Source organism: Pipistrellus kuhlii, unplaced genomic scaffold (assembly GCF_014108245.1).
Source record: "Pipistrellus kuhlii isolate mPipKuh1 unplaced genomic scaffold, mPipKuh1.p scaffold_m20_p_1, whole genome shotgun sequence".
Taxonomy (NCBI): Eukaryota; Metazoa; Chordata; class Mammalia; order Chiroptera; family Vespertilionidae; genus Pipistrellus; species Pipistrellus kuhlii.
In genome coordinates this window covers 176,852,929-176,874,408 of record NW_023425404.1, presented here as the reverse complement: position 1 = coordinate 176,874,408, position 21,480 = coordinate 176,852,929, and the positions used below count along the sequence as shown (strand labels likewise).

The following is a 21,480-nucleotide window of genomic DNA, read 5'->3' as shown; positions in this document are numbered from 1 at the left end:
ACATGCCCTTGACTGGAATCGAACCTGGGACCTTTTAGTCTGCAGACTGATGCTCTACCACTGAGCCAAACCGGTTTCGGCCGTAGACCGACCTTCTATCCACTGAGCCAAACCAGTTAGGGCACAAGTGGGTTCTTTGTCCCATTACATTTATATCTCCCAATTCAATCATTCATTCATTTAACTATTCATTCCCCAAATATTTTTTAAAATATATTTTTATTGATTTCAGAGAGGAAGCGAGAGGGAGAGATAGAAACATCAATGATAAGAATTGCCTCCTGCATGCCCCTTGCTGGGGATTGAGCCTGCAACCCGGGCATGTACCTTTGACCAGAATTGAACCTGGGTCCCTTTAGTCTGCAGGCCAACATTCTATCCACTTAGTTAAACCAGCTAGGCTCCCCAAATATTTATTTTTAATTTACCATATGTCAGGCACTGTGGCAGAAGCTAGGGACACAGTATCAACAAGTCAGATGGGTCCCATATGAGATCCACTGAAATTAAAGTCTCGGGGATTATGCAAACGATTCAATTACATAAATATATGCTATAGTGGCAAGTAACAGGGAGGACATAACTAATAGTTAAGAAAGCCTGGAAAAGCCGAAACCGGTTTGGCTCAGTGGATAGAGTGTCGGCCTGAGGACTGAAAGGTCCCGGGTTCGATTCTGGTCAAGGGCATGTACCTTGGTTGCTGGCACATCCCCAGTGATTCTCTCTCATCAATGTTTCTAACTCTCTATCCCTCTCTCTTCCTCTCTGTGAAAAATCAATAAAATATATTAAAAAAAAAAGAAAGCCTGGAAAAAATGATTTTGAAACTGATAAGGATAAGGTAAGGATAAGGATAAGGATAACTAGGAATCAGTGAGCTAGATAAAATCTTATAATGTTTGCCTTGGAGATTATAGGTAGCATGTCATATTGTATTAGTTCTCTGTTGTTAAGTCCACAAATGTGATGACTTAAAAAACAAATTTTTATTATTTCACAGTTTCTGTGGTCAGGAATTTGGAAGTGACTTAACTGAGTAGCTGTGATTCAGGATCTCTCATGCAGTTGCCATCAAGTTACTGGCTGGGGCTGCAGGCTCCTGGAAGCTTGACAAATTTGACTGGAGGATCTGCTTTCAAGATGACTCACTCACATGGCTGTTGGCGGGAGGCCTCATTTCCTCACCACACGAGTCTCCCAGCGGGGTGAGGATCTATGAAAGGTGGCAGCTTCCCCTGGAGCACGTGATCCGAGATAGAGCAAGGAAGCCACAATGCCTTTTATGATCTAGTCTTAGAAGTCATGCATCCTCACTTTTACCACATTCTATTCATTAAAACTGAGTCACCACGTATACCCCATACTTAAGGGGAGGAGAATCAGGCTTTACATTTTTTAAAAGAAGTAGCAAAGACTTTGTTAACATGAAGTAAAACCACCACATATGCTCAGAAAAATGACAAAAAAAAAAAAAAAAGGTGAGCATGGGTAAAATTAGAGTGAGAGGAGGAGAGTGAGGACTGATTAAGAGAAGACTGGTGAGTGATGACACTGGAAAAATTAGCTGGAGCCAAATTCCTTAGTGTTCTGTTAATCTTAGTGACTTAGTTTTTATTTTAAGGGCGATGGGAAGCCATTGAAGAGTTGTTTTTAAAAAACTTTTAACTAGTTTATTGAAGAGACTCCATAAACTATACAGTGTACTCATTTAAAGCATTAAATTCAGTGGCTTTTAGTATATCCACAGAATTGTGTGACTATCATATTATATAATCAATTTATTTTTATATAGTATTTTATTGATTTTATTTTAGAGAGGAATGGAGAGGGATAGATAGAAACGTAGATGACATTGATCGTCTGCCTCTTGCACGCCCCCTACTGGTGATTGAGCCTGAAACTGGGCATGTGCCCTTACCAGAAAAGTTTATGGGCCGATGCTCAACCGCTGAGCACACCAGCTGGGCTCGCACAATCAATTTTAAAGCATTTTTATTACCTGCCACCCCAAACAAACAAACAAACAAACAAAACCCTATACCTCTTTTTAAAAATACATTTTATTGATTTTTTACAGAGAAGAAGGGAGAAGAATAGAGTTAGAAACATTGATGAGAGAGAAACATGGATCAGCTGCCTCCTGCACACCCCCTTACTGGAGATGTGCCTGCAACAAAGGTACATGTCTTTGACTGGAATCGAACCTGGGACCCTTCAGTCCGCAGGCCGATGTTCTATCCACTAAGACAAACCAGTTAGGGCAACCCTATACATCTTCATTATTATCCTAAATTGCACCTGTCCGTAGGCAACTACTAATCTACTTTTTGTTTCCATAGATTTGCCATTCTAGGCTTTTCATATAAATTAAATTATATAATTATGACTGGATTATTTCACTTATGATATTTTCAAATTTTATTCATGTTGCAGCATATAGCAATACTTCATTTTTTTTAATGGTCCATGACATTGGATATACCACATTTTATGTATCAGTTGATAGACATTTGGGTTGTTTCTACTTTTTGGCTATTATGAATATTATTTTTTATTGTTGACAGTATTACAGATACCTCCTATTTTCTCCCTTTTTACCCTGCTCTACCCAATCCCGCCCACCCCAGGCTTTCCCCATATTATTTTATGTGTCCATGGATTATACATATATGCATGCATGTTCTTTGGTTAATATCTTCCTGTCCTCTTTGTACCCCGCCCTCCCCATCCCCCACTGAAGCCTGTTATTTTATTCTACACATACATACTTTTTTGGTTCTATTTTGTATGTCAGTTTATTTTGTTCATTACACCCCACATATAAGTGAGATCATGCAATATTTGTCTTTCTCTAACTGGCTGATTTTACCCAGCATAATAGTCTCCAGGTCCGTCCATGCTGTCTCCAAGGGTAAGGGCCCCCCCCCCCCTTTTTTTTAAATATATATTTTATTGATTTTTTACAGAGAGGAAGAGAGAGGGATAGAGAGTTACAAACATCTATGAGAGAGAATCATCAATCAGCTGCCTCTTGCACACCCCTACTGGGGATGTGCCTGTGACCCTTGACCGGAATCGAACCTGGGACCTTTTAGTCTGCAAGCCAATGCTCTATCCACTGAGCCAAATCAGTTTTGGCTAAGGGCTCCTTTTAAAAATATATATATATATGTATATATATATATTTTTATTGATTTCAGGGAGGAAAGGGGAGTGAGAGAAATATCAATGATGAGAACCATTGATCAGCTGCCTCTTGCATACCCCACACTGGGGATGCTAAATCAGTGGTTGGCAAACATTAGTCAACTGAGCCAAATATCAATAGTATAACGATTGAAATTTCTTTTGAGAGTCAAATTTTTTAAACTCAAACTTTTTCTAATGCCACTTCTTCAAAATAGACTTGCCCAGGCCGTGGTATTTTGTAGAAGATCCACACTCAAGAGGCCAAAGAGCTGCATGTGACTCGTGAGCCTCAGTTTGCTGACCGCACTGTTTTATACATTAAAAAGTCATTTATGTTACCCAGTTGGCATGGCTTAATAGTTGAGCATGACCTATGAACTAGGAGGTCATAGTTCGAATCCTGGTCAGGGCACATGCCCTAGTGTGGGATGTGCAGGAGGCAGCTGATCAACGATTTTTCTCTCATCATTGATGTTTTTCTCTCTCTCTGCCTTTCTGTACCTTTCTGAAATCAATAAAATATATTTTAAAAAGGAAATTTATGATCAGATCACCCTGTGAGGTTATTTGCCATAGAACTCCTCTCTTTTCTTTTGTCCACAAAAATTTTTGCACAATGCTAGTGTAAGTTTAATTGGGAATGAAAACAAGTATTTAACAGCTATTACGTAGAAGAGGAAAAATTCCTGAGACAGACTTTCCTTGATTTGCCATATGCTGTGTCAGTGTCATAGATTAATGCTTAATTATTCTTTCACTCAGAAAATATCCAGTGTTTATTTTGTACAAGGCTCTGGGATTGGTAGTGAGGAATATAAGGCTAAATGGGAGACAGAACCTATCTTTAAGGAATTGATGATCTTATAAGAGATATTATAAATATATATTTAAAATTAAGCAGAATGGCCGAGACCGGTTTGGCTCAATGGATAGAGCATCGGCTTGGGGACTGAAGGGTCCCGGGTTCGATTCCGGTCAAGGGCATGTACCTTGGTTGTGGGCATATCCCCAGTAGGGGTTGTGCAAGAGGCAGCTGATCGATGACTCTCTCTCATCGATATTTCTAACTCTCTATCTCTCTCCCTTCCTCTCTGTATAAAATCAATAAAATATATTTTAAAAAAATAAAATTAAATAAAATTAAGCAGAATGCTTCAAATCAAAATAAAAGTATAGGTTATTTTTGGAGGAAATCATCCTTATGTTCTCAACATAAACATGCATGTTTAGAAGTTAGCCATTTAGTAGACCAAAGATGAGTTTGGGCAAAGATATATTTATTTATAATGCATTAACCATTTTATTTATAAAAATCCAAGATGTTTTCTAAAATATAACTTTATTATTTCCTTAAAGGCTCACTCTTTCACCTAAGGAAATGCCAGCATTCATCTTATTCAGAGTGTTAAGTAGTAAGCATTTTGCCATTCTTCAGATTTATCTGGTATTTTATTTTTTCATTTTTTTATTTTTTAAAATATATTTTATTGATTTTTGTACAGAGAGGAAGGGAGAGAGATAGAGAGTTAGAAACATTGAGCCAAACCGGTTTCGGCTTATCTGGTATTTTAGAGAATTATATATTTTAACAAAATCAACTGTAACATAACCACTTGGGTTACAGAGAGCAGAGTGGGATCAGTAGACCTTGGTATTCAAGTTCATAAAGATACTCAATAATTCAGATTCTTAAATTTCTTCTTTGAAATAGAAAGATATATGAACTTGAATAAGAATAAGCATGATAGCCCTAACTGGTTTGGTTCAATAGCTAGAGCATTAGCTTGCGGACTGAAAGGTCCCAGGTTCAATTTTGGTCAAGGGCATGTATCTTGGTTGCAGGCACATCCCCAGTAGGAGGTGTGCAGGAGGCAATTGATGGATGTTTCTCTCTCATCAATGTTTCTAACTATTCTTCTCTCTTCCTCTCTGTAAAAAAAATCAGTAAAATAAATTAAAAAATTTTTTTTGTACTTTTCCCATTGCCTTACAATTTAAACCAATAAGGAAGGAGGAAGTGTTGTTAAATATTCACAAAGGCAGGCTGGCATTGTGAATGTTGAGTAAAAAGATTGCTTTGTTCTTCATTGGAATTGGACTTTCAAGACTTTATAATATTGATGTTTTCCTTCTATTGATGTAGGAAGCACTACTTAAAAAATATTCAGCTTGGGTGATGTCTTGGTGGCTTGAAATACATTTTCCAGTGTTAAGTACACTTCAGTTCTTATTGGTCAGACTTAAGATGTAATAGTGAAATGTTCAAAGGAATATCAAGAATTTATTTATTTATTTATTTATTTATTTATTTACAGCCTAAATGTACTCTTTAAGAAAAAAGCCTTATTTTTAAATACATAGCTGCTTAACTTCTATATCATCATCAATATAAACCCCAATTAATTACAAAGCAGTAAAATAAAGTCTGAAAGATAATTTTTAAAACACACTAAACATTTCTATTGATACATCTCTTGGTTTCTAGAATATTCTTATGTGGTTCTGCTCTACTTTTGTACGAAGCTTCTCAGCATGAGCTGGCGCTTTTCCAAAGATCCATGATATCTTTGCTTCTTCTAACATTTCTTGTGTTTCTTCTTGAGAATGGCTAATGAAAACATCACCAATTTGATATGTTATCATTAAGCAATCGTCATCTGCGAGCATGATGTCCTCGCAAGCATCTTCTAAGTTTTGGAGTTGTTTCTTTTTTACATCTATTTCTTCCTTCAGCTCTGTGATTCTACTAGTAATCCGTGCAAATTTGTTTATCTTTTGTTGATCTTCAAAAGTAACATTGACGTCTTCTGCAGCGGCCTTCTTCATGGTGGCCGCCATCTTGGGACTGGACCACGGCCGAGGAGGGGGGGCTGAGCCCGCGGGCTCCTCCCCGGCCCCGCGCACTCCCTGGGGGCCCACAGACCCGGCAAAACACACCGCCGCCTCCGCCTCCCCTCCCTTTGGGTCTTGCACGGAGGATATCGGAATATCAAGAATTTAAATGCAAGTTTTATAGCCCTGGTGAACATATTTCTCATGAACAAAATTAATCTTAATTTGATAGACTTGTTTGAAGTTCATAATTACTAGGATTTGTTAAAATAAAACACAAATGGAGATTATCCTTAAAGGTTCCCTGAGCAGAGAGAACCAATTTAGTCATCGATATAAAGCTTAATTTAGCTTATTTTTAAGACTTACTTGACCTAGGCCATTTCTTGCTGATCAATTTCCCAACATTTCTTGCTGAACTGTTTCCCAAGTTTGATAGGTGGTAACCACTGAAAATTCTAATATTTTAACCAATCACAGTGAAGAATAAAGTCACCACTTTCTCACTACAAAGCTGATTTATCCTATATAATAAAATGGTAATATGCAAATTGACTGTCACACTCTTGCACAAGATGGTTGCCTCCATATGGTCAAAAGATGGCTGCCTTCATGTGGTCCAAGATGGCTGCCACAAGATGGCCGGCAGGGGAGGACAGTTGTGGGGGGACCAGGCCTGCAAGGGAGGGCAGATGGTGGCAACCAAGTCGGAAGGGAGGCAGTTAGGTGTCCATCAGGCTGGCAGGGGAGTGTTTAGGGGGTGATCATGATGGCAGGCAGGTGAGTGGTTGGGAGCCAGCAGTCCTGGATTGTGAGAGAGATGTCGGACTGCAGGTTTAGGCTCAGTCCCACAGGGATCGGCAGTTGGACATCCTCCAAGGGGTCCCAGATTGGAGAGGGTGCAGGCAGGGCTGAGGGACACTCCACATCCCTCCCCCCCCCCCAAGAATTTTGTGCACCGGCCTCTGCGCATGCGCCCTGTGGCCCTCAGGCTTCCGGGCACGTGCGGCCCCTCGGCTCCGAGCACACGGAGCCTGGCCGCCTCCGAACCGGAGGACAAAGGGGTCTGAGGAGGTCAGGTGAGTAATGATATACCCCTGAGCTGCATTCCAAGTTTTGGCTTGAGCACTCCCAGCTTGCAAACTGTCTTTCTGGTGTGTGCACCATAACTTTTTACTATTAATACTACTCCTCCAATTCATTGGTCTTACTTTGGCTATTTCTGAACCTTCGACAGGTTTCTTCATTTGTAAAATGTCATATGTAATTGTTATTAGTCTCATTTAGTGGCTGTCCAGAGGAAGAATTATTAGGTTCTCAGCAATAGCTATTTGCATCTTGCGATGTGGGGTACTTAAAAACGTTTGCTGTTTTAAAATTAACAAAAGCACTAGTAAAAGTGGTTGCATCATAATGTCTTAACATTGGGACTCAGGGGATCTTTAAAAAAAATCACACAAAAGAAAAAACAAAAACTCTTTTCCTTTAAATTTCTCTGTGTGGTTGGTTTCATGAGAAAAATTTACCATCTCGAGGTCTCTGCTTACATTTTCCCGTTTCCTAAATCAAAACGAAACACGCTAGAGACTTAAGACTGTTTCCGTTGTGTGTGAGTGGACGTTCCAATTAGACCTAAATGAAGATAAAAATCCACTCGCAATTTCCCCAAATTTCTACTCGAATTTAAAGCAATTACTATGACAACACTGAAAACTAGTCTTGTTTCTTAGATGCAAAGGAATCCTGTCAGGAGGGGCTATCCATTTCTCTAAGACAAACACTGAAAACAGAAGAAAAAGTAATTGCAGGGGAGTGGGGGGTGGGGGAGAAGAGAAAGAGAAAAAAAAAACGGTTAAGAAAACCACCACCCACCACCACCAGGAAGTCAGAGTGAATCATTCCTGAACCTGAAAACCCTGACTGTTTGACGTCAGAACCCAGATGAAGTAAACCAGGAAAGCCGAGCAGGCTCGGGGGCGGGGGAGAAACAGGGCACCAGCACGGTGACCTCCGCAGGAAGCGAACACCTTTGCTTTCCCTCGGCCCCTGGAAACCGAAGCTCCCAGTGGAGCAAAGGTCAGGGCCGGCGGCTCCGTAAACAAAGGCGCGCACATTCGGGTGCTTCCGCCGAGGGGGTTCGGGCTGCACTTCGGAGGAGCCGCCGCCGGGAGGAACCTGACCTCCTCAGACCCCATTATCCTCCTGTTCGGAGGCGGCCGCGCGGAGCCCGCCGCCCGAGCGCGCCGAGGGGCCGCGGGCCGCGCGCCCGGAAGCCCGCGGGCCACAGGGCGCACGCGCAGAGGCCGGTTCGCGCGCCCCGCGCCGCGGTCCCGCGAGGCCACGCCGAGGCCGAGGCTGAGGCAGCGCCAGTTCGGCCCGCGGTCACTCCCTACGTGTGGCCTGCGGGAGTCCGGCCGCGGCTCCCGCGTCCTCCCCGCCTCCACAGCGGGTACGACCTTGGGCCTCCGCGTTGCCTTTGGGGCTTGGGAGAGGGTGAAGGGCTGGAAACGAACGGCGCCGCCGATTTCCACACACACATTTTGGGCTCCTTTATTGTCGTTCATCGGCGCGAAGCCCGACACGTTGAAAAGGGCTTGCTCCTCCATGTGACACCCCCCACCCCCCCCCCCCAACCCCGGCCCCCTAAGGAAGAGGGGAAACGAGTCAGGCTTTCGGGCGAGGTTTTCGGAAGGAGGAGGAGGGACGGGTCTCACGAGGCAGGGGCCGCCGGGCCGGACTCGCTGTCCAGCGCGGGCGGAGGGGGCGGGAGTGCCCGGGGGCCCGGGTCCGCGAGGCCTGCCCCGGGGGCGGGCCCAGGCGTTTGGCGGAGCCCGGGACGAACCAGAGGTCGCGGCGGGGGGAACGGGAGGCCGAGAGGGAGGGAGGGAGGGGGAGGACGGCGATCCACCTGGGCGACGTGGCAGCCATTCCCTGCTCCCGGAGACCCCTCCCCACTCGGACGCCCACCAGCCCGCCCGCCCGCCCGCCCTCTCGCGGCGCCGCTACGGCGGCGAGGCTGCTCTTCCCCGGCCGGGCGGAGAGCGGCAGTGTGTCCCCGCCGGCGCCCGCCGCTCGGCTCCCCTCAGCGCCCGCCGCTCGCTCGGCAGCCCCGCGCCGCGCCGGAGAGCGCAGTGGCGGCGGGAAAAGGGGCTGCGGACCCGTTGGCCGCCGCCGCGTTGCGCACCCGACGACGCGGCCCCGGTCTCGACGCCGCTCCGCGGGCTCCCGGAGCAGGTAACGTGGCGGGTTGGGAGGTGGGGCGGCGGCGGCGGGTCCCAGGCGAGGGGTCCCGCCGGGAAGGCGTCCGCGGGGCGCCGGAGGGCGGGAGGCGGGGGCGTGCGGTGCCGCCGCGACCGGAGCCCAGAGAGTTGGCGATGCGGGAGTCCGGTGCCGGCCGCCTCCAGCCCGGCCCGCGCGGGCCCCGGGGCCGGCGGGCGGGCGGGCGAGCGCCCGGACGGAAGGGAAGTGCGGCGTCGGCGGGAGGCGGGCCCTGGCGCACCGCCCGAGGCCGGGCGCAGGCGGGGGCTGCGGCGCGTCCCCCTGGCGGGCCTCCAGGCCCCAGCGCGGCCCCGGACCGGCCGCCTCTGCGGGTGTCTCGGCCGTTTCGGGCGGAGAGCGTTCTTGAGAACTTGGGTCCACCCGAGTGCGTAGTCGTAGCAGAGGTGTTGGTGGACTCACTTCACACGTTTTGACTCTGAATACTGCGGGGAGACCTTCGCTTCCCTCACCGGGTCCCTTCCCCCCAACTTCCCACCGCGAGCTAGATCCTCGCCGGGACCCTGCTTGACCCCTCCGGTCTCCCCGGACCCTCTCTCCGAGGTGTCCGTGTGGAAATGGGTTGTCCATAGAAGAGTCAACTTATTCTCGTTAGGGTAACACACTTTCTTCCCCGCAGAAGTGACGCTAAAGTAAGGGGGGGAAAAAAGTGCTGGTGCCAGATCACGATCTGTACGGCCCGTAACGAACCTCCCCTTAGGCCGCGGCGTTTGGGGCCGGGACGGGGCGAGTGCGGCTGGCGGGTTTGTGTACATCCCCGCGGGCGGTGGTGGCGGGGCCTCCATAGCGCAGTTCGGGCCGGGAGGCGCGATTGGCTGGTTTTCCTCCTCGCCGCGGTTCAGCCAATCAGGGCGCGCCTCTGGCCTGGAGACGGGCGAACTCCGAGGAGGTGGGGATTGGTGGAGCCGGGAGCTCTACCTGGCCTTTCCCCAAACTGTGTGTGTGTGTGCGGTGCCTTTTTGTGTGTGTGTGTGTGTGTGTGTGTGTGTGTTTAGCCTTTTCGTTCTGCTTTTTATTCACTGCTTGTGTGTGTGTGTGTGTGTGTGTGTGTGTGTGTGTGTGTTTAGCCTTTTCGTTCTGCTTTTTATTCACTGCTTTTCCACCCGAACACCAGCCTTTTTGCAACTCGTTTTAAACCCTCATCCTTCACTTGTCAATGAAGTCTTACTCACTTGAAATGTAAACATCATGTGTTTTGTGTTTTGGTCATCCGTGTGGTTCGGTTTTTTTCTTACGTTCTTATTTTTATTTTATTTTTCATTTTTTAAATTAAGGTATTGTATGTGTACATATCTTACCATTGCCCCCACCCTCCCGCCCCACTCCCATACATGCCCTCACTCCCCAGTGTTTTGAGCCCACTGGTTATGTTTATATGCTTGCATACAAGTCCTTTGGTTGATCTCATCTCCCCCACCTCTCCCTAATCTTCCCGCTGTAATTGGACAGTCTGTGTGATGCTTTACTATCTCTGTATCTTTTTGTTCATCAGTTTATATTTTCTTAGGTTTTCAAAGATAAGAAATGACAACAGTTTTTATTTTTATGCCAGAACCTTTTGTTTTAAATGGTTGTGCTAGGATGAGGCCTGCAGGGGTGGAGATGGTTCGAATAGGAAAGGAATGGCTGCTTTTTTTTCTACGAGGAGGCTACAAATGAGTTCATGAAAAAATACTAACGTATGAAAACAGAAAAACCCAACCTCCAGTACAAGTTAGCATACTCATACTGTATGTGTACCTGTTGTTGCCATTAGTTGCTTTGAGAACAGTAAAAAGGATGGGAGGATTGTACTGTGTGGAAAAAGTTGATTTAAGTTACAGTACAGAATGCTTTTTCTTTATTAAGTAGGCATGGTATCTTGTATAAGATAGAGGCTAAGTAAATATTTTCAGTGTAGGTGCATTTTTAATACTGAGGAGTTTTCTTTGAAAAATCTCATGATTATTTGTAGTTATGTATGTCTTTTGATAAGCAAACAGTAAACACATCAGCTAGATAATATCTCTACCATCTTTGTTTTTCTTGCTTTCAGCCTTATATACGCAAATTCACATTGTAAGTCTTAGGGTAGAATCTCAATTTGTGAGGTTATGCATTAATCTTAGATTATTGTTAAATGCCTCTAGAAGTAGTTTGTTTGAATTAAAGAAGATATTGAACTTTTTTTTAATCATTGCAATGCATAAGCCAGATGTCATTACATGCTCATTACTCTGATCCTCATAATAATAAAAATGGCGACCATTTTATATATAACTATATATTTAGGAAACTACTAAATATATAGTTCTCTCCCCGCCGCCCCCATCCCAAGTTTTGCTTTTGTGATTTCAGTTACCCATGGTCAACCATGGTCCAAAAACATTAACTGGAAAATTCCAGAAAGAATTCATGTTTTAAATTGTGTGTGGTTCTGAGTACCTCATTTCATCACATCACATAGGCATTATGTCATCTTACATCACAAGATGTTTGACTACAGATATTTTGAGAGACCATATTCATATGACTTTTATTATAATCTAGAGTCCCGGTGCACGAGATTTGTGCACTGGGTGTGTGTGGGGGCACAGGTTGGCCTCTGCAGTCCAGGATCCCTGGGGTGATGTCTGCCTGTCCCACAGGGCCTAAGCTGGCAGTCAGTCAGACATCCTCCTCACAGTCCCAGCACTCATCGTCCAAGACCTCTCAGTCCTTACCACTTTGCTTCGCTTGCCAGCTGTGAGCCTGGGAGAGCTCCCACAGGGGGAGCGCATTGATCACCAGGGGCAGCGCCTGCGTAGAGCATCCGCTCCCCGGTGGTCCGTTCATGTCTTTGCATATTAGGCTTTTATTATATAGGATATCTTTATAATTCTTCTATGTTGTTATTGTTAATATCTTACTGTGTCTAACTTATAAATTAAACTTCATCATAGGCATGTATGTATAGAAAAAAACAGCATTATATAGGGTTCGGTACTATTTGCAATTTGAGGTATCCACTGGGATCTTGGAATGAATCCCCCCTCAGATAAGGGGGGACTGCTGTATTCTTTTGTGGCCTGAACATTTCCCCCTCTACTTTATAATGAGTAATTCAGTTTGCTTATGTAAAACCATATGTAGATTTTAACATTACTCTGAATTTACTTTTAAGTACCTTTTTATCCACTGTACTAATGTCCTTAAAATATGATTAGAAGGAAGGTTGGCAGGCTGTTGGAAGAATCTCAGCTTTGTCCTCCAGAAATTATTTTATTAGTACATCTAGATTGAGGTTAATCAGTTTGTGCTAACCAAATTCACGTAATTTCAAAATTGAATAGAGCATTTCATTAATTTCCATGGGAGAATAAACTGGCTAAGTTAGCTAGAATTTTATGGCTTTTAGTCACTGAAATTATTGGATTAAAGAGCCCACATGTTGCACTTGCCTGAGCAGTGGGTTTGGGTGTACCAATTTCACTAAACCTTACTGACTCATGGTGGACACTGTTTTTCTAAATATGAATTGTCTCTTCATATCCTTTGATCATCTTGGGTCTGTATCTCTTAAAGCTTTAAGCAACACCCAAACATATGGTTATGATTTTTTCTTGAAAACATTTTTCTCTAGTTTGCTCTTTTACTTTTTGGTTACTTTTAATTGTCAGAAATTTAAAATGTTCATACATGAATCTATTTTGCTTTGTCAATGCTACATACTTCCAAATTAAGAAATTCCATTGTTCTACAGATGTGGTAGTCAATTTTTCCTAATATTTAAACATTTATAATCAGAATTTATTTTAAAAATATATTTTATTGATTTTGTACAGAGAGGAAGGGAGAGAGATAGAGAGTCAGAACATGGATGAGAGAGTCATCGATCAGCTGCCTCTTGCACACCCCCTACTGGAGATATGCCCGAAACCAAGGTACATGCCCTTGACCGGAATCGAACCTGGGACCTTTCAGTCCCCAAGCCGATGCTCTATCCATTGAGCCAAACCAGTCCCGGCCAGAATTTATTTTAGTATAAAGTGTCACATTACCTTTAACTGTCTTACAAAGTGCTGTTAAATCATTTTGACACTATTAAAAATTTTCTCTTACTTTCCTGTTTTAGAAAGCCTATCTTATTATATATAAATCTTGAAATGTAATTAGGATTATTTCTGGACTCATAATAGTTTTTGATCTTTTATTTGATTTTTGTAATTGAACCACTTTTACTATGTTTTATAGTAGGCTCTAGTATTTATTAAGATGAATTTTCTGTCTTCTCTTTTTAAACATTTTTATATATCCTTTTTAGTCATTAAATTTAAGAATTAGTTTGGCCCTAATCAGTCTGGCTCAGTGGATAGAGCATTGCCCTGTGGACGGAAAGGTCCCGGGTTCGATTTCGCTTAAGGGCACATGTCTGTGTTGTGGGCTCAGACCTTAGTAGGGGCATGCAGGAGGCAGCGGATCAATGATTCTCATCATTGGTGTTTCTCTCCCTTCCTCTCTGAAATCAATGAAAACATACTTAAAAAAAGAATTAGTGTGGGAGAGTACATGAATAATATTTATTTTTTCTGTTCTGAAGCAGGGCATCTATTTTTCTTTTTAAAATTCATTTCTGCATTTGAATTTATTTTTTCTCCTGTCTGGAGTATATTTTCACCGTTCTTGTTTTCCTCCCCTTAAACTCTGTGCTAACCTACTTCAAGATTTAAGTGGTTAGTCTTCCTTTCTTTTCCAGGAAAGATAACAATGTATTTCCATTATGTACTTATTTCTATTATGGGGAAAGGGAAAAGTTCCCCCTTTCCTCCTCTGGTCTTTTGGCTGATTGAATAATCAAATTGACATTAGACAGATTGATGAGAAATTAAATTTTGTTTGCGTGGGAACTCCACCATGAGAAGTTCAGAACAGAAAGGGAAAATGAGGTATATTTGATATTTTGAGCTAAGGATGGAGTTTCTTCAGGAGTCATTTGCAGGATAAGAACAAGTGTTGGATAATTAGTTGTTTGCCCTCCCATAGATAGGTCAGAAGAGGTTATTTCTGACCTATTATTATGGACAGGGCCCCTACTTCAAATTCTTTTAGGTAGTTAAGGGGGCTGGGGCAGAAGTTTCTCTTGAGTCAAAGGGTTTTGGTTGCCTTTAGCTCAAAATAATCTGCTACCACAAAAGCACATCTTGGGGTGACTTGTTCTGAACTCTTACACTACATTTTGAGTTACCTCCTCTTTCTAGTAATTGTGAACTTCACTGAAACTTACTGTTGTTTTTTTTTTTTTCCTTAACACTTCCCAGCACTGTAGGTATGTAGATATTAAATATTGGCATAAAGGACATGTTTTACTTTCAAAAATATTTCTCTTTATGCTATTAATTCTCTAATCTCCAGCCCAAAGTTCTTCCCTGATAACTGCCTTATATATCATCTATGTTCATGATCTGTCCATTTGTATGCTCCTACACATACCTCAAACTTGGCATGTACCAAACTGTAGTCATCAACTTTTCCGCTCCCATCCTCAAATCAAAAATAGGAAACAAACTGACTGTTTTCTGTCTTTTTTCTAGGGGAAGATTAAATGAGACACTGCATGCATACTAAGAATTCAGTAAATAATAGACTTAGCTAATAACAACTTGGCAGAAATATGGGCTATTTATTGTCTTTTTTTTTCTTTTGTATTCTGATTGATCATAAGCCCTGTTGAATTTTTTTTCTTTTCTTTTTTAATAAATCTTTATTCAGATTATTACAAATATTCCTCTTCCGCCGCCCCCCCTCAGTTGCTCCCCTCTCCCAGGTTCTCGTCCCACCCTCTGCCCTTTCCCCACCCCCCATTGTCCTCATCCATAGGTGCACTGTTTTTGTTCAGTCTCTTCCCACATTCCCCTCTCCCTTTTCCCTGAGAATCATCAGTCCACTCCCCTTCCATACCTCTGATTCTATTATATTCACCAGTTAATATTGTTCATCAGGTTTTTTATTCCCTTGGCTTTTAGTTTCACTTCTTTTTTTAAAAAAAATATATTTTATTGATTTTGTACAGAGAGGAAGGGAGAGAGATAGACAGTTAGAAACATCGATGAGAGAGAGTCATCGATCAGCTGCCTCCTGCACACCCCGTACCGGGGATATGCCCGCAACCAAGGTACATGCCCTTGACCGGAATCGAACCCGGGACCCTTCAGTCCCCAAGCCGACGCTCTATCCATTGAGCCAAACCGGTTTCGGCTAGTTTCACTTCTTGATATTTACGTATTTCTTGTTCATAATTTTTATCTTTATTTTCTTCCTCTTCTTAAAGAACCCCCTTCAGCAATTCATATAATTCTGGTTTGGCGGTGATGAACTCCTTTAGCTTTTTTTTTTTATTGGTGAAGCTCTTTATCTGGCCTTCGATTCTGAGTGGTAGCTTTGCTGGGTAGAGTAATTTTGGCTGTAGGTTCTTGCTATTCATCACCTTGAATATTTTTTGCCATTCCCATCTGGCCAGCATGGTTTCTGTTGAGAAATCAGCTGACAATCGTATGGGTGCTCCTTTATAGGTAACTACCTGCTTTTCTCTTGCTGCTTTTAATATTCTCTCTTTGTCTTTTGCTCTTGGAATTTTAATTATGATGTGTCTTGGTGTGGTCCTCTTTGGATTGCTTTAGTTTGGGGTTCTGTGCACTTCCTGGACTTGTAAGTCTAATTCTTTCACCAGGTGGGGGAAGTTTTCTGTCACTATTTCTTCCAGTATTCTTTCAGTATCTTTCTCTCTCTCTCTTCTTCTGGGATCTCCATAATTCTGATGTTGGTTCGCTTGAAATTGTCCCAGAGGTTTCTTACACTGTCCTCAACTTTCTGGATTCTCTTATTTTCTTGCTTCTGCGGAGGAGTGTCCTCTGGCTCTTTGTGTTCCAAATCTTTGTCTTGATTCCTGCGATCTTCCAGACGGTTTTTAGGACTCTGTGTAATATTTTTTATTTCAGACAATGTTTTCTTTATTTCTAGTTGATCCCTTTTATTTCTTTTTTTAAAATATATATTTTATTGATTTTATACAGAGAGGAAGAGCGAGAGATAGATAATTAGAAACATCGAGAGAGAATCATCGAACAGCTGCCTCTTGCACACCTCCTACTGGGGATGTGCCCGCAACCAAGGTAATGCCCTTGACTGGAATCTAACCCGGGACCTTTCAGTCCCCAAGCCGATGCTCTATCCACTGAGCCAAACCGGTTTCGGCTGATCCCTTTTTATTCTAGTTGATCCCTTTTCATATCCTCATAGGTCTTGTTTATTTTATCGGCCTCTTTTAGGAAATTCTTGAAAAACCTTATAGCTAGTTTTGAACTCAATGTCCAGTCTTTTACTATCCTCCATCTCCTTCCTTTGTGTCCTGCCTCTTCTCTGCATTTTATCTTCTTCCCTGATTTGATAGAATAGGTTTGTGTGCCAGGTGTTCTGGTAGAGCCCAGTAGCACAGCCTTCCCAGTTACCTGAGGTGGACAGCCTTGGTGTAGCCCTTTGTGGGCTGTGTGTGCAGTCTTGTTGTTAAGCCTTGCTTGTTGTTGGTATCACTGGGAAGCGTTGATCTCCAAGCAAATTGGCTGTGAGGATCAGCAGTGTCTCAGCTAGGAGGGCTTCTGTACTCCACCTGGATGGGGCGGAGTCTCAGGGTGGCACAGACAAGCTTTGGTGAGTCCTGCAAGATTGATTGCAGGTGCGCATACTTCTTTGGTATAGGCACAGACAAGCTTTGGATTTGTCCCTCCTCAGGAGCGTCCTATTCGCGGTGAACAAGGGCTTCCGTGCTCTACTTGAATGGGGTGGAGTCTCGGGGTGGTGCAGACAAGCTTTGGTTTCTCATGGGCCCTTCCCTGAGTCCCGCAATAATGGCCTCTGTCTTCACACACCTCCGAGAGATCTCTGCCCACTGCCTGACAGTCTGGCCTCTCCCTGACTTGGGCGTCAATCAGAGCAATAGGGTGGTTCTGTTTTCCTCCCAAATAAGAAAACCAGCCGCGCATTAGCACATTAGCGCATTAGCTGTCAGCCCTCTCTGTGTGCCTGGAGTAAGCCAGCAGGGAACTCGGCCTGCCCTCCCTGTGCTCTGCAAGTAAGCCAGCAGCTAACTCAGGTGGCTGCCTTTTCGCGCGCACAGTTCTCCGCACCTTCATAGTTCCTGAGGCTCAGTGTGCCTTTTCTCTCCTTACCAGATGGTAGAGCCTCTTCTCAGCCAGCGCCTGGCACTTCAGGGCGATGTTTCCCCTGTTTTCCAGTTCTAAATTCAAATTTGTTGTGGTAGGCTGCATTTGGGTGTCTACTCTATGCCGCCATCTTGGTTTCTCTGAATTATTTTTTCTTAATGTCTCTTGAATCTGCCTTTTTTTTTTTTTTTTATCCCCAAGGCTACCATCTTACTTTATGGCTAGCATCATTTCTTATCTGGATTGCTGCAAAGTCTCCTGAGTGTTTACCCTCTTCCAGTCTTACTGTCCAAACTGGTTTTCCCACAGTAATTTGTCTAACATTTAAGCATGTAACTCCTCTGCTAAAAATCCTTATTTGTGGTTTTTTTTTATTGCCTTCAAGAAGAGTTTGAATTTCTGTTGGCTTTCAGGATTTTCATGATCTGGCTTATTTATCTTTTCATCCTTTTTCACTTTGCCCCCAATGCTTAGTCGTGTTCAATTACTTGCATTTCTCGCTTAAGATTCAAAGTTAGTTCAATTTGGCCTGAGTACTGAAGCTACCCCTGTCTGGAATGCCTTCCCTAGTTCCCTGTTTTTCTCCCTTTGGTTTTGTTAACTCATATTTGTCTAAGTCAGGTGGTATCTCTATGGGATATATTTGATACCCACGACTTTTGAGTTGTTTCTCTACAAATCTGTTTTCTGTTATTGCTTATCTGTCATCTTACCAGGTACTTGTTAGGGTGAAATGAAAGAAAGGAAGAGTGACTATCTTAAAAAAAATGATGTGAATTGCACAGAATATAAGGGAATTAAATAGTAACTTGGGGGTTTACCTAGTAGGAAAGGAAAGACATGCGGGGTAGACTCTTTTACAGCTTCAGTGAAATATTATCTTTTGACATATAATTTTTATTTAGTTTCTCTGTTTATTAGGACTTGTTGGATTGCAAGTAGCAGATACAGTTTGAAATAATCTATGGAGAAAAAAGTTACTTGTTCAGTAACCATACAGGGTGGGGTAAAAGTAGATTTACAGTTATGAGTACACAAAGTTTATTATTGTATTATTATTATTATTAATCAGTTGTATCATCTTCCATATGAACAACTATAAACCTACTTTTGCCCCACCCTGTATAACAAATTGTATTGGTAGATATGGGCAATAACTGATAAAGGTGGGAACTTGCTTATAATGAAATTTTCTATACTTACAGTATATACATATTTGTGTCATTTCTCCTACTGCTAATATGCTTTACGTGGTGGAACCGTGTTTCTGGCAGCACAAGCTTATTTACTTAAGAGTCCTATATCAGTGGCTCTATTGTAGATAGATTTGATCACATGCCCATTCCTTGACCAATTATTGCAGCTGAGGGCAGGATGTACTATGCTTAGTTCAGCCTAGGTCATGTGATGTGTCCACATATGTGACCTAGGGTCTGTTAGCAGAAAATAGACATCTAGGGAAGGGAAGGAGAGGAGTTCTGGGAAGATAAAAAATTTTCATTGTAACTCCCCCACCCCCATTATAATTTTTTAAATTTTTTATTTTTTTATTATTAAATTATTATCTTTGTACATATACCATTGCCTCCCCGCCCCCCCCCATACATGCCCTTTCTCCCCATTATAATTCTTAACCCAGTGAACTGCGTCCAGCACTGTCAGTGGTGAACTTGAGTGGGAGGGGGCAGTGAATGTTTAAAGAAAACAGACAATAGAATATAGCTGGGGCTAGGTGGGACACTGTTCTTGGATAGAGAAACATTGCCACAGCCTGTAAGCTGAGTCTTTATTTTACTAGTATGGTCAGATCCCTCGAGGCAAAGCAAAGGCATGGTCAAAATATGTACAATGTTCTCTTGAGTTTTGAACCTACTTAATTACAGGCACTTGAGAATTCTATTAAGCTTTGTTTTGGCAGCACTTGCTGCACCTTCCTCAGCCTATATCATTCAGCCACCTGGGACCACAGGTTTGGACCATAAGGTCAAGCTTACAACCATAGCCAGTGGCTATGATTGTGCTGGGAGGGCTTTGCCCTCCAAGCTGGGGCCTGCACGTGGCTTTGCAACAACAGGACTGTGCCCTCTCATTAGTCTGAGGCTTGAACCTGTCCAAACGCTGTAGCCCCTCTCCACAAACCAGCCTTCTGATTATAAATTTACTAGTGGCCTAGTGCATGAAATTCATGCACATTAAAAGGGAGTTAATATTTTAGAGGAAATATTTTAATATTGCTATTTGCCCTTTCTCTATAATAGAAGTGGCAGAGTTTAAAGAAAATAAGTAAAATGAAAATCTTCATGTCTGGGTGCCCCGAGGGACCTAGAGTCAAGTCCCTGCCCACTGCCTGCACATGCTTCAAAAATGCAGGAGACTCAGACTTGGCTGGCCCCACCCCCACTGGGTGAGACCCTGACCCAGTTGTCCCCACCCCATCAAGCCCCTCTGGGCAGGGAGTGCAGCCTCAGGTCCCCTGGCAGCGCTGGGTGGGGAGTGCAGCTTCAGGTTCCCTGTCAAGCACCGCAGGGCTCCATGCAGCCTCAGGTTCCTGCTTTTCAGTTCTGATGTTATGGCATTGCAGCTAATTTGCATATTCCTCTATTATATAGATAGATTTTTCTATATACTTTATTTGTGGGAAAGAGATGTCCTGTACTATGGATCTGAGTATTCCAGGTACTGAAATGATAAGTCCAATATTTTAAAGAACTAAATTGGTTTGTGCTGGATTATGACAAGTGCTTGTTGAGCTGTTTGCTAAACAAGACATCCGTGAGATGCTAATGCTTATAAGCTAATAATCTAAACAAATAAATGCAAAGGTGCTAATGTAGAGGGATATCTAGGGTGTAGTGGGAGCTGTGTCTAAATCAGACTTTGGGATAATGGGAAACTTTCCTGAAGGGAAGTTAATAGAGCGAAGAAATATGGGTTGGGTGGGATGGGGTAGAAGGGCTTAAGGCAGAACCTTTGTAAGGTACAGAGATGTGAAATAAGTAATATCTGTGGCATGGTATTTTGGCAATAGCTACATCACTTATCAACCTTTCACCTAATGACTGACTTTTTCCGATTAACTTTAGATTTCATTGCTAACTGTTGATTGTTTGTTTGTTTGTTAATCCTTACCTGAGGGTATTTTTCCATCGGTTTTTAGGGAGAGTAGAATATAGAGAAAAAGATGGAGAGAAACATGGATGTGAGAGTAACACATCAGTTGGTTGCCTCCTGTGATAGGTTGCCTCCTGCGTGAGCCCCACTAGGGCCCTGGGCTGGGGAGTAGCCTGCAACCAAGGTATGTGTAGGCTACTGGAATCGAACCTAGACCCTGTAGTCCACAGGCTGACACTCTATCCACTGAGCCAAACAGGCTAGGGCAGTAACTATTGATTCTTGATCAACTCTTTAGTTATGGGTTATAAAATGGTAATCAGTTTGGATTTCATTGTTCCTTTTAATTAGTCTTTTAAAAATATTTTTATTGATTTTTAGAGAGAGAGTAAGGGAGAACGGTAGAGAGATAGAAACATCGATGAAGCAGAAACATTATCCATAGGCTGCCTCCTGCACATCCTCTACTGGGAATTGAGCCAAGCCACCAACTGGTGCTTATGCGCTGACCAGGAATTGGATCTGTGATTTCTTGGGTCCATGCGACAACCACTAAGCCACCCCGGCCAGGCCATAGTCTTCTTTTATAGAGAGATTTCCCTCATTAAATAGGATTATTTTGTTACCTTGAAGTAACATTTTACTCAAAAGGCAGAATAAATGCTTAGTTTTCCCCCTTATATAATAATTTCCAGACTGTAATAGTCATCTCCACTGATGGCAAATGAAGTTGTCCTTTTTCTTTTTCTTTTGTGGCTATTGCTTTGGAATATCATATATATTTATATTATAAATACTAGAGGCCTGCTACACAAAATTTGTGCATGGTCGGGGTGGGGGAATCCCTTAGCCTGGCATGCACCCTCTCCATTTGGACATCACTCTCACAGTCTGGGAC

The 21,480-nt window shown here is 43.1% G+C and overlaps 2 protein-coding genes across 10 annotated transcripts in view; one reads left to right on the top strand and one right to left on the bottom strand.

Annotated features, from left to right (window-relative positions):
- Nucleotides 1–5,527: 5,527 nt before the first annotated feature.
- On the bottom strand, nt 5,528–6,059 carry LOC118711409 (prefoldin subunit 4). The gene has a single exon (XM_036424497.2). It carries the CDS (start codon nt 6,025–6,027, stop codon nt 5,671–5,673), a length of 357 nt encoding a protein of 118 aa, XP_036280390.1. The 5' UTR covers nt 6,028–6,059; the 3' UTR covers nt 5,528–5,670.
- Nucleotides 6,060–9,120: 3,061 nt separating this feature from the next.
- N4BP2 (NEDD4 binding protein 2) overlaps nt 9,121–21,480 on the top strand; it is a 74,273-nt gene continuing 61,913 nt past the window's right edge. For 3 of the 9 annotated variants that reach the window (XM_045573231.1, XM_045573224.1, XM_036418064.2), the window contains exon 1: nt 9,130–9,255. The gene's annotated coding sequence lies outside the window, so the exon portion shown is untranslated. Of the gene's footprint in view, nt 9,256–13,863; nt 14,007–20,068; nt 20,148–21,389; nt 21,400–21,480 lie in introns of those variants that run through there. The other 6 variants (XM_036418107.2, XM_045573212.1, XM_045573245.1 and 3 more) reach the window with 4 other exon arrangements.

What these genes read in the sequence shown, in the direction of transcription:
- LOC118711409 (XM_036424497.2), bottom strand. Translation starts at nt 6,027, where the DNA reads ATGGCGGCCACCATGAAGAAGGCCGCTGCAGAAGACGTCAATGTTACT.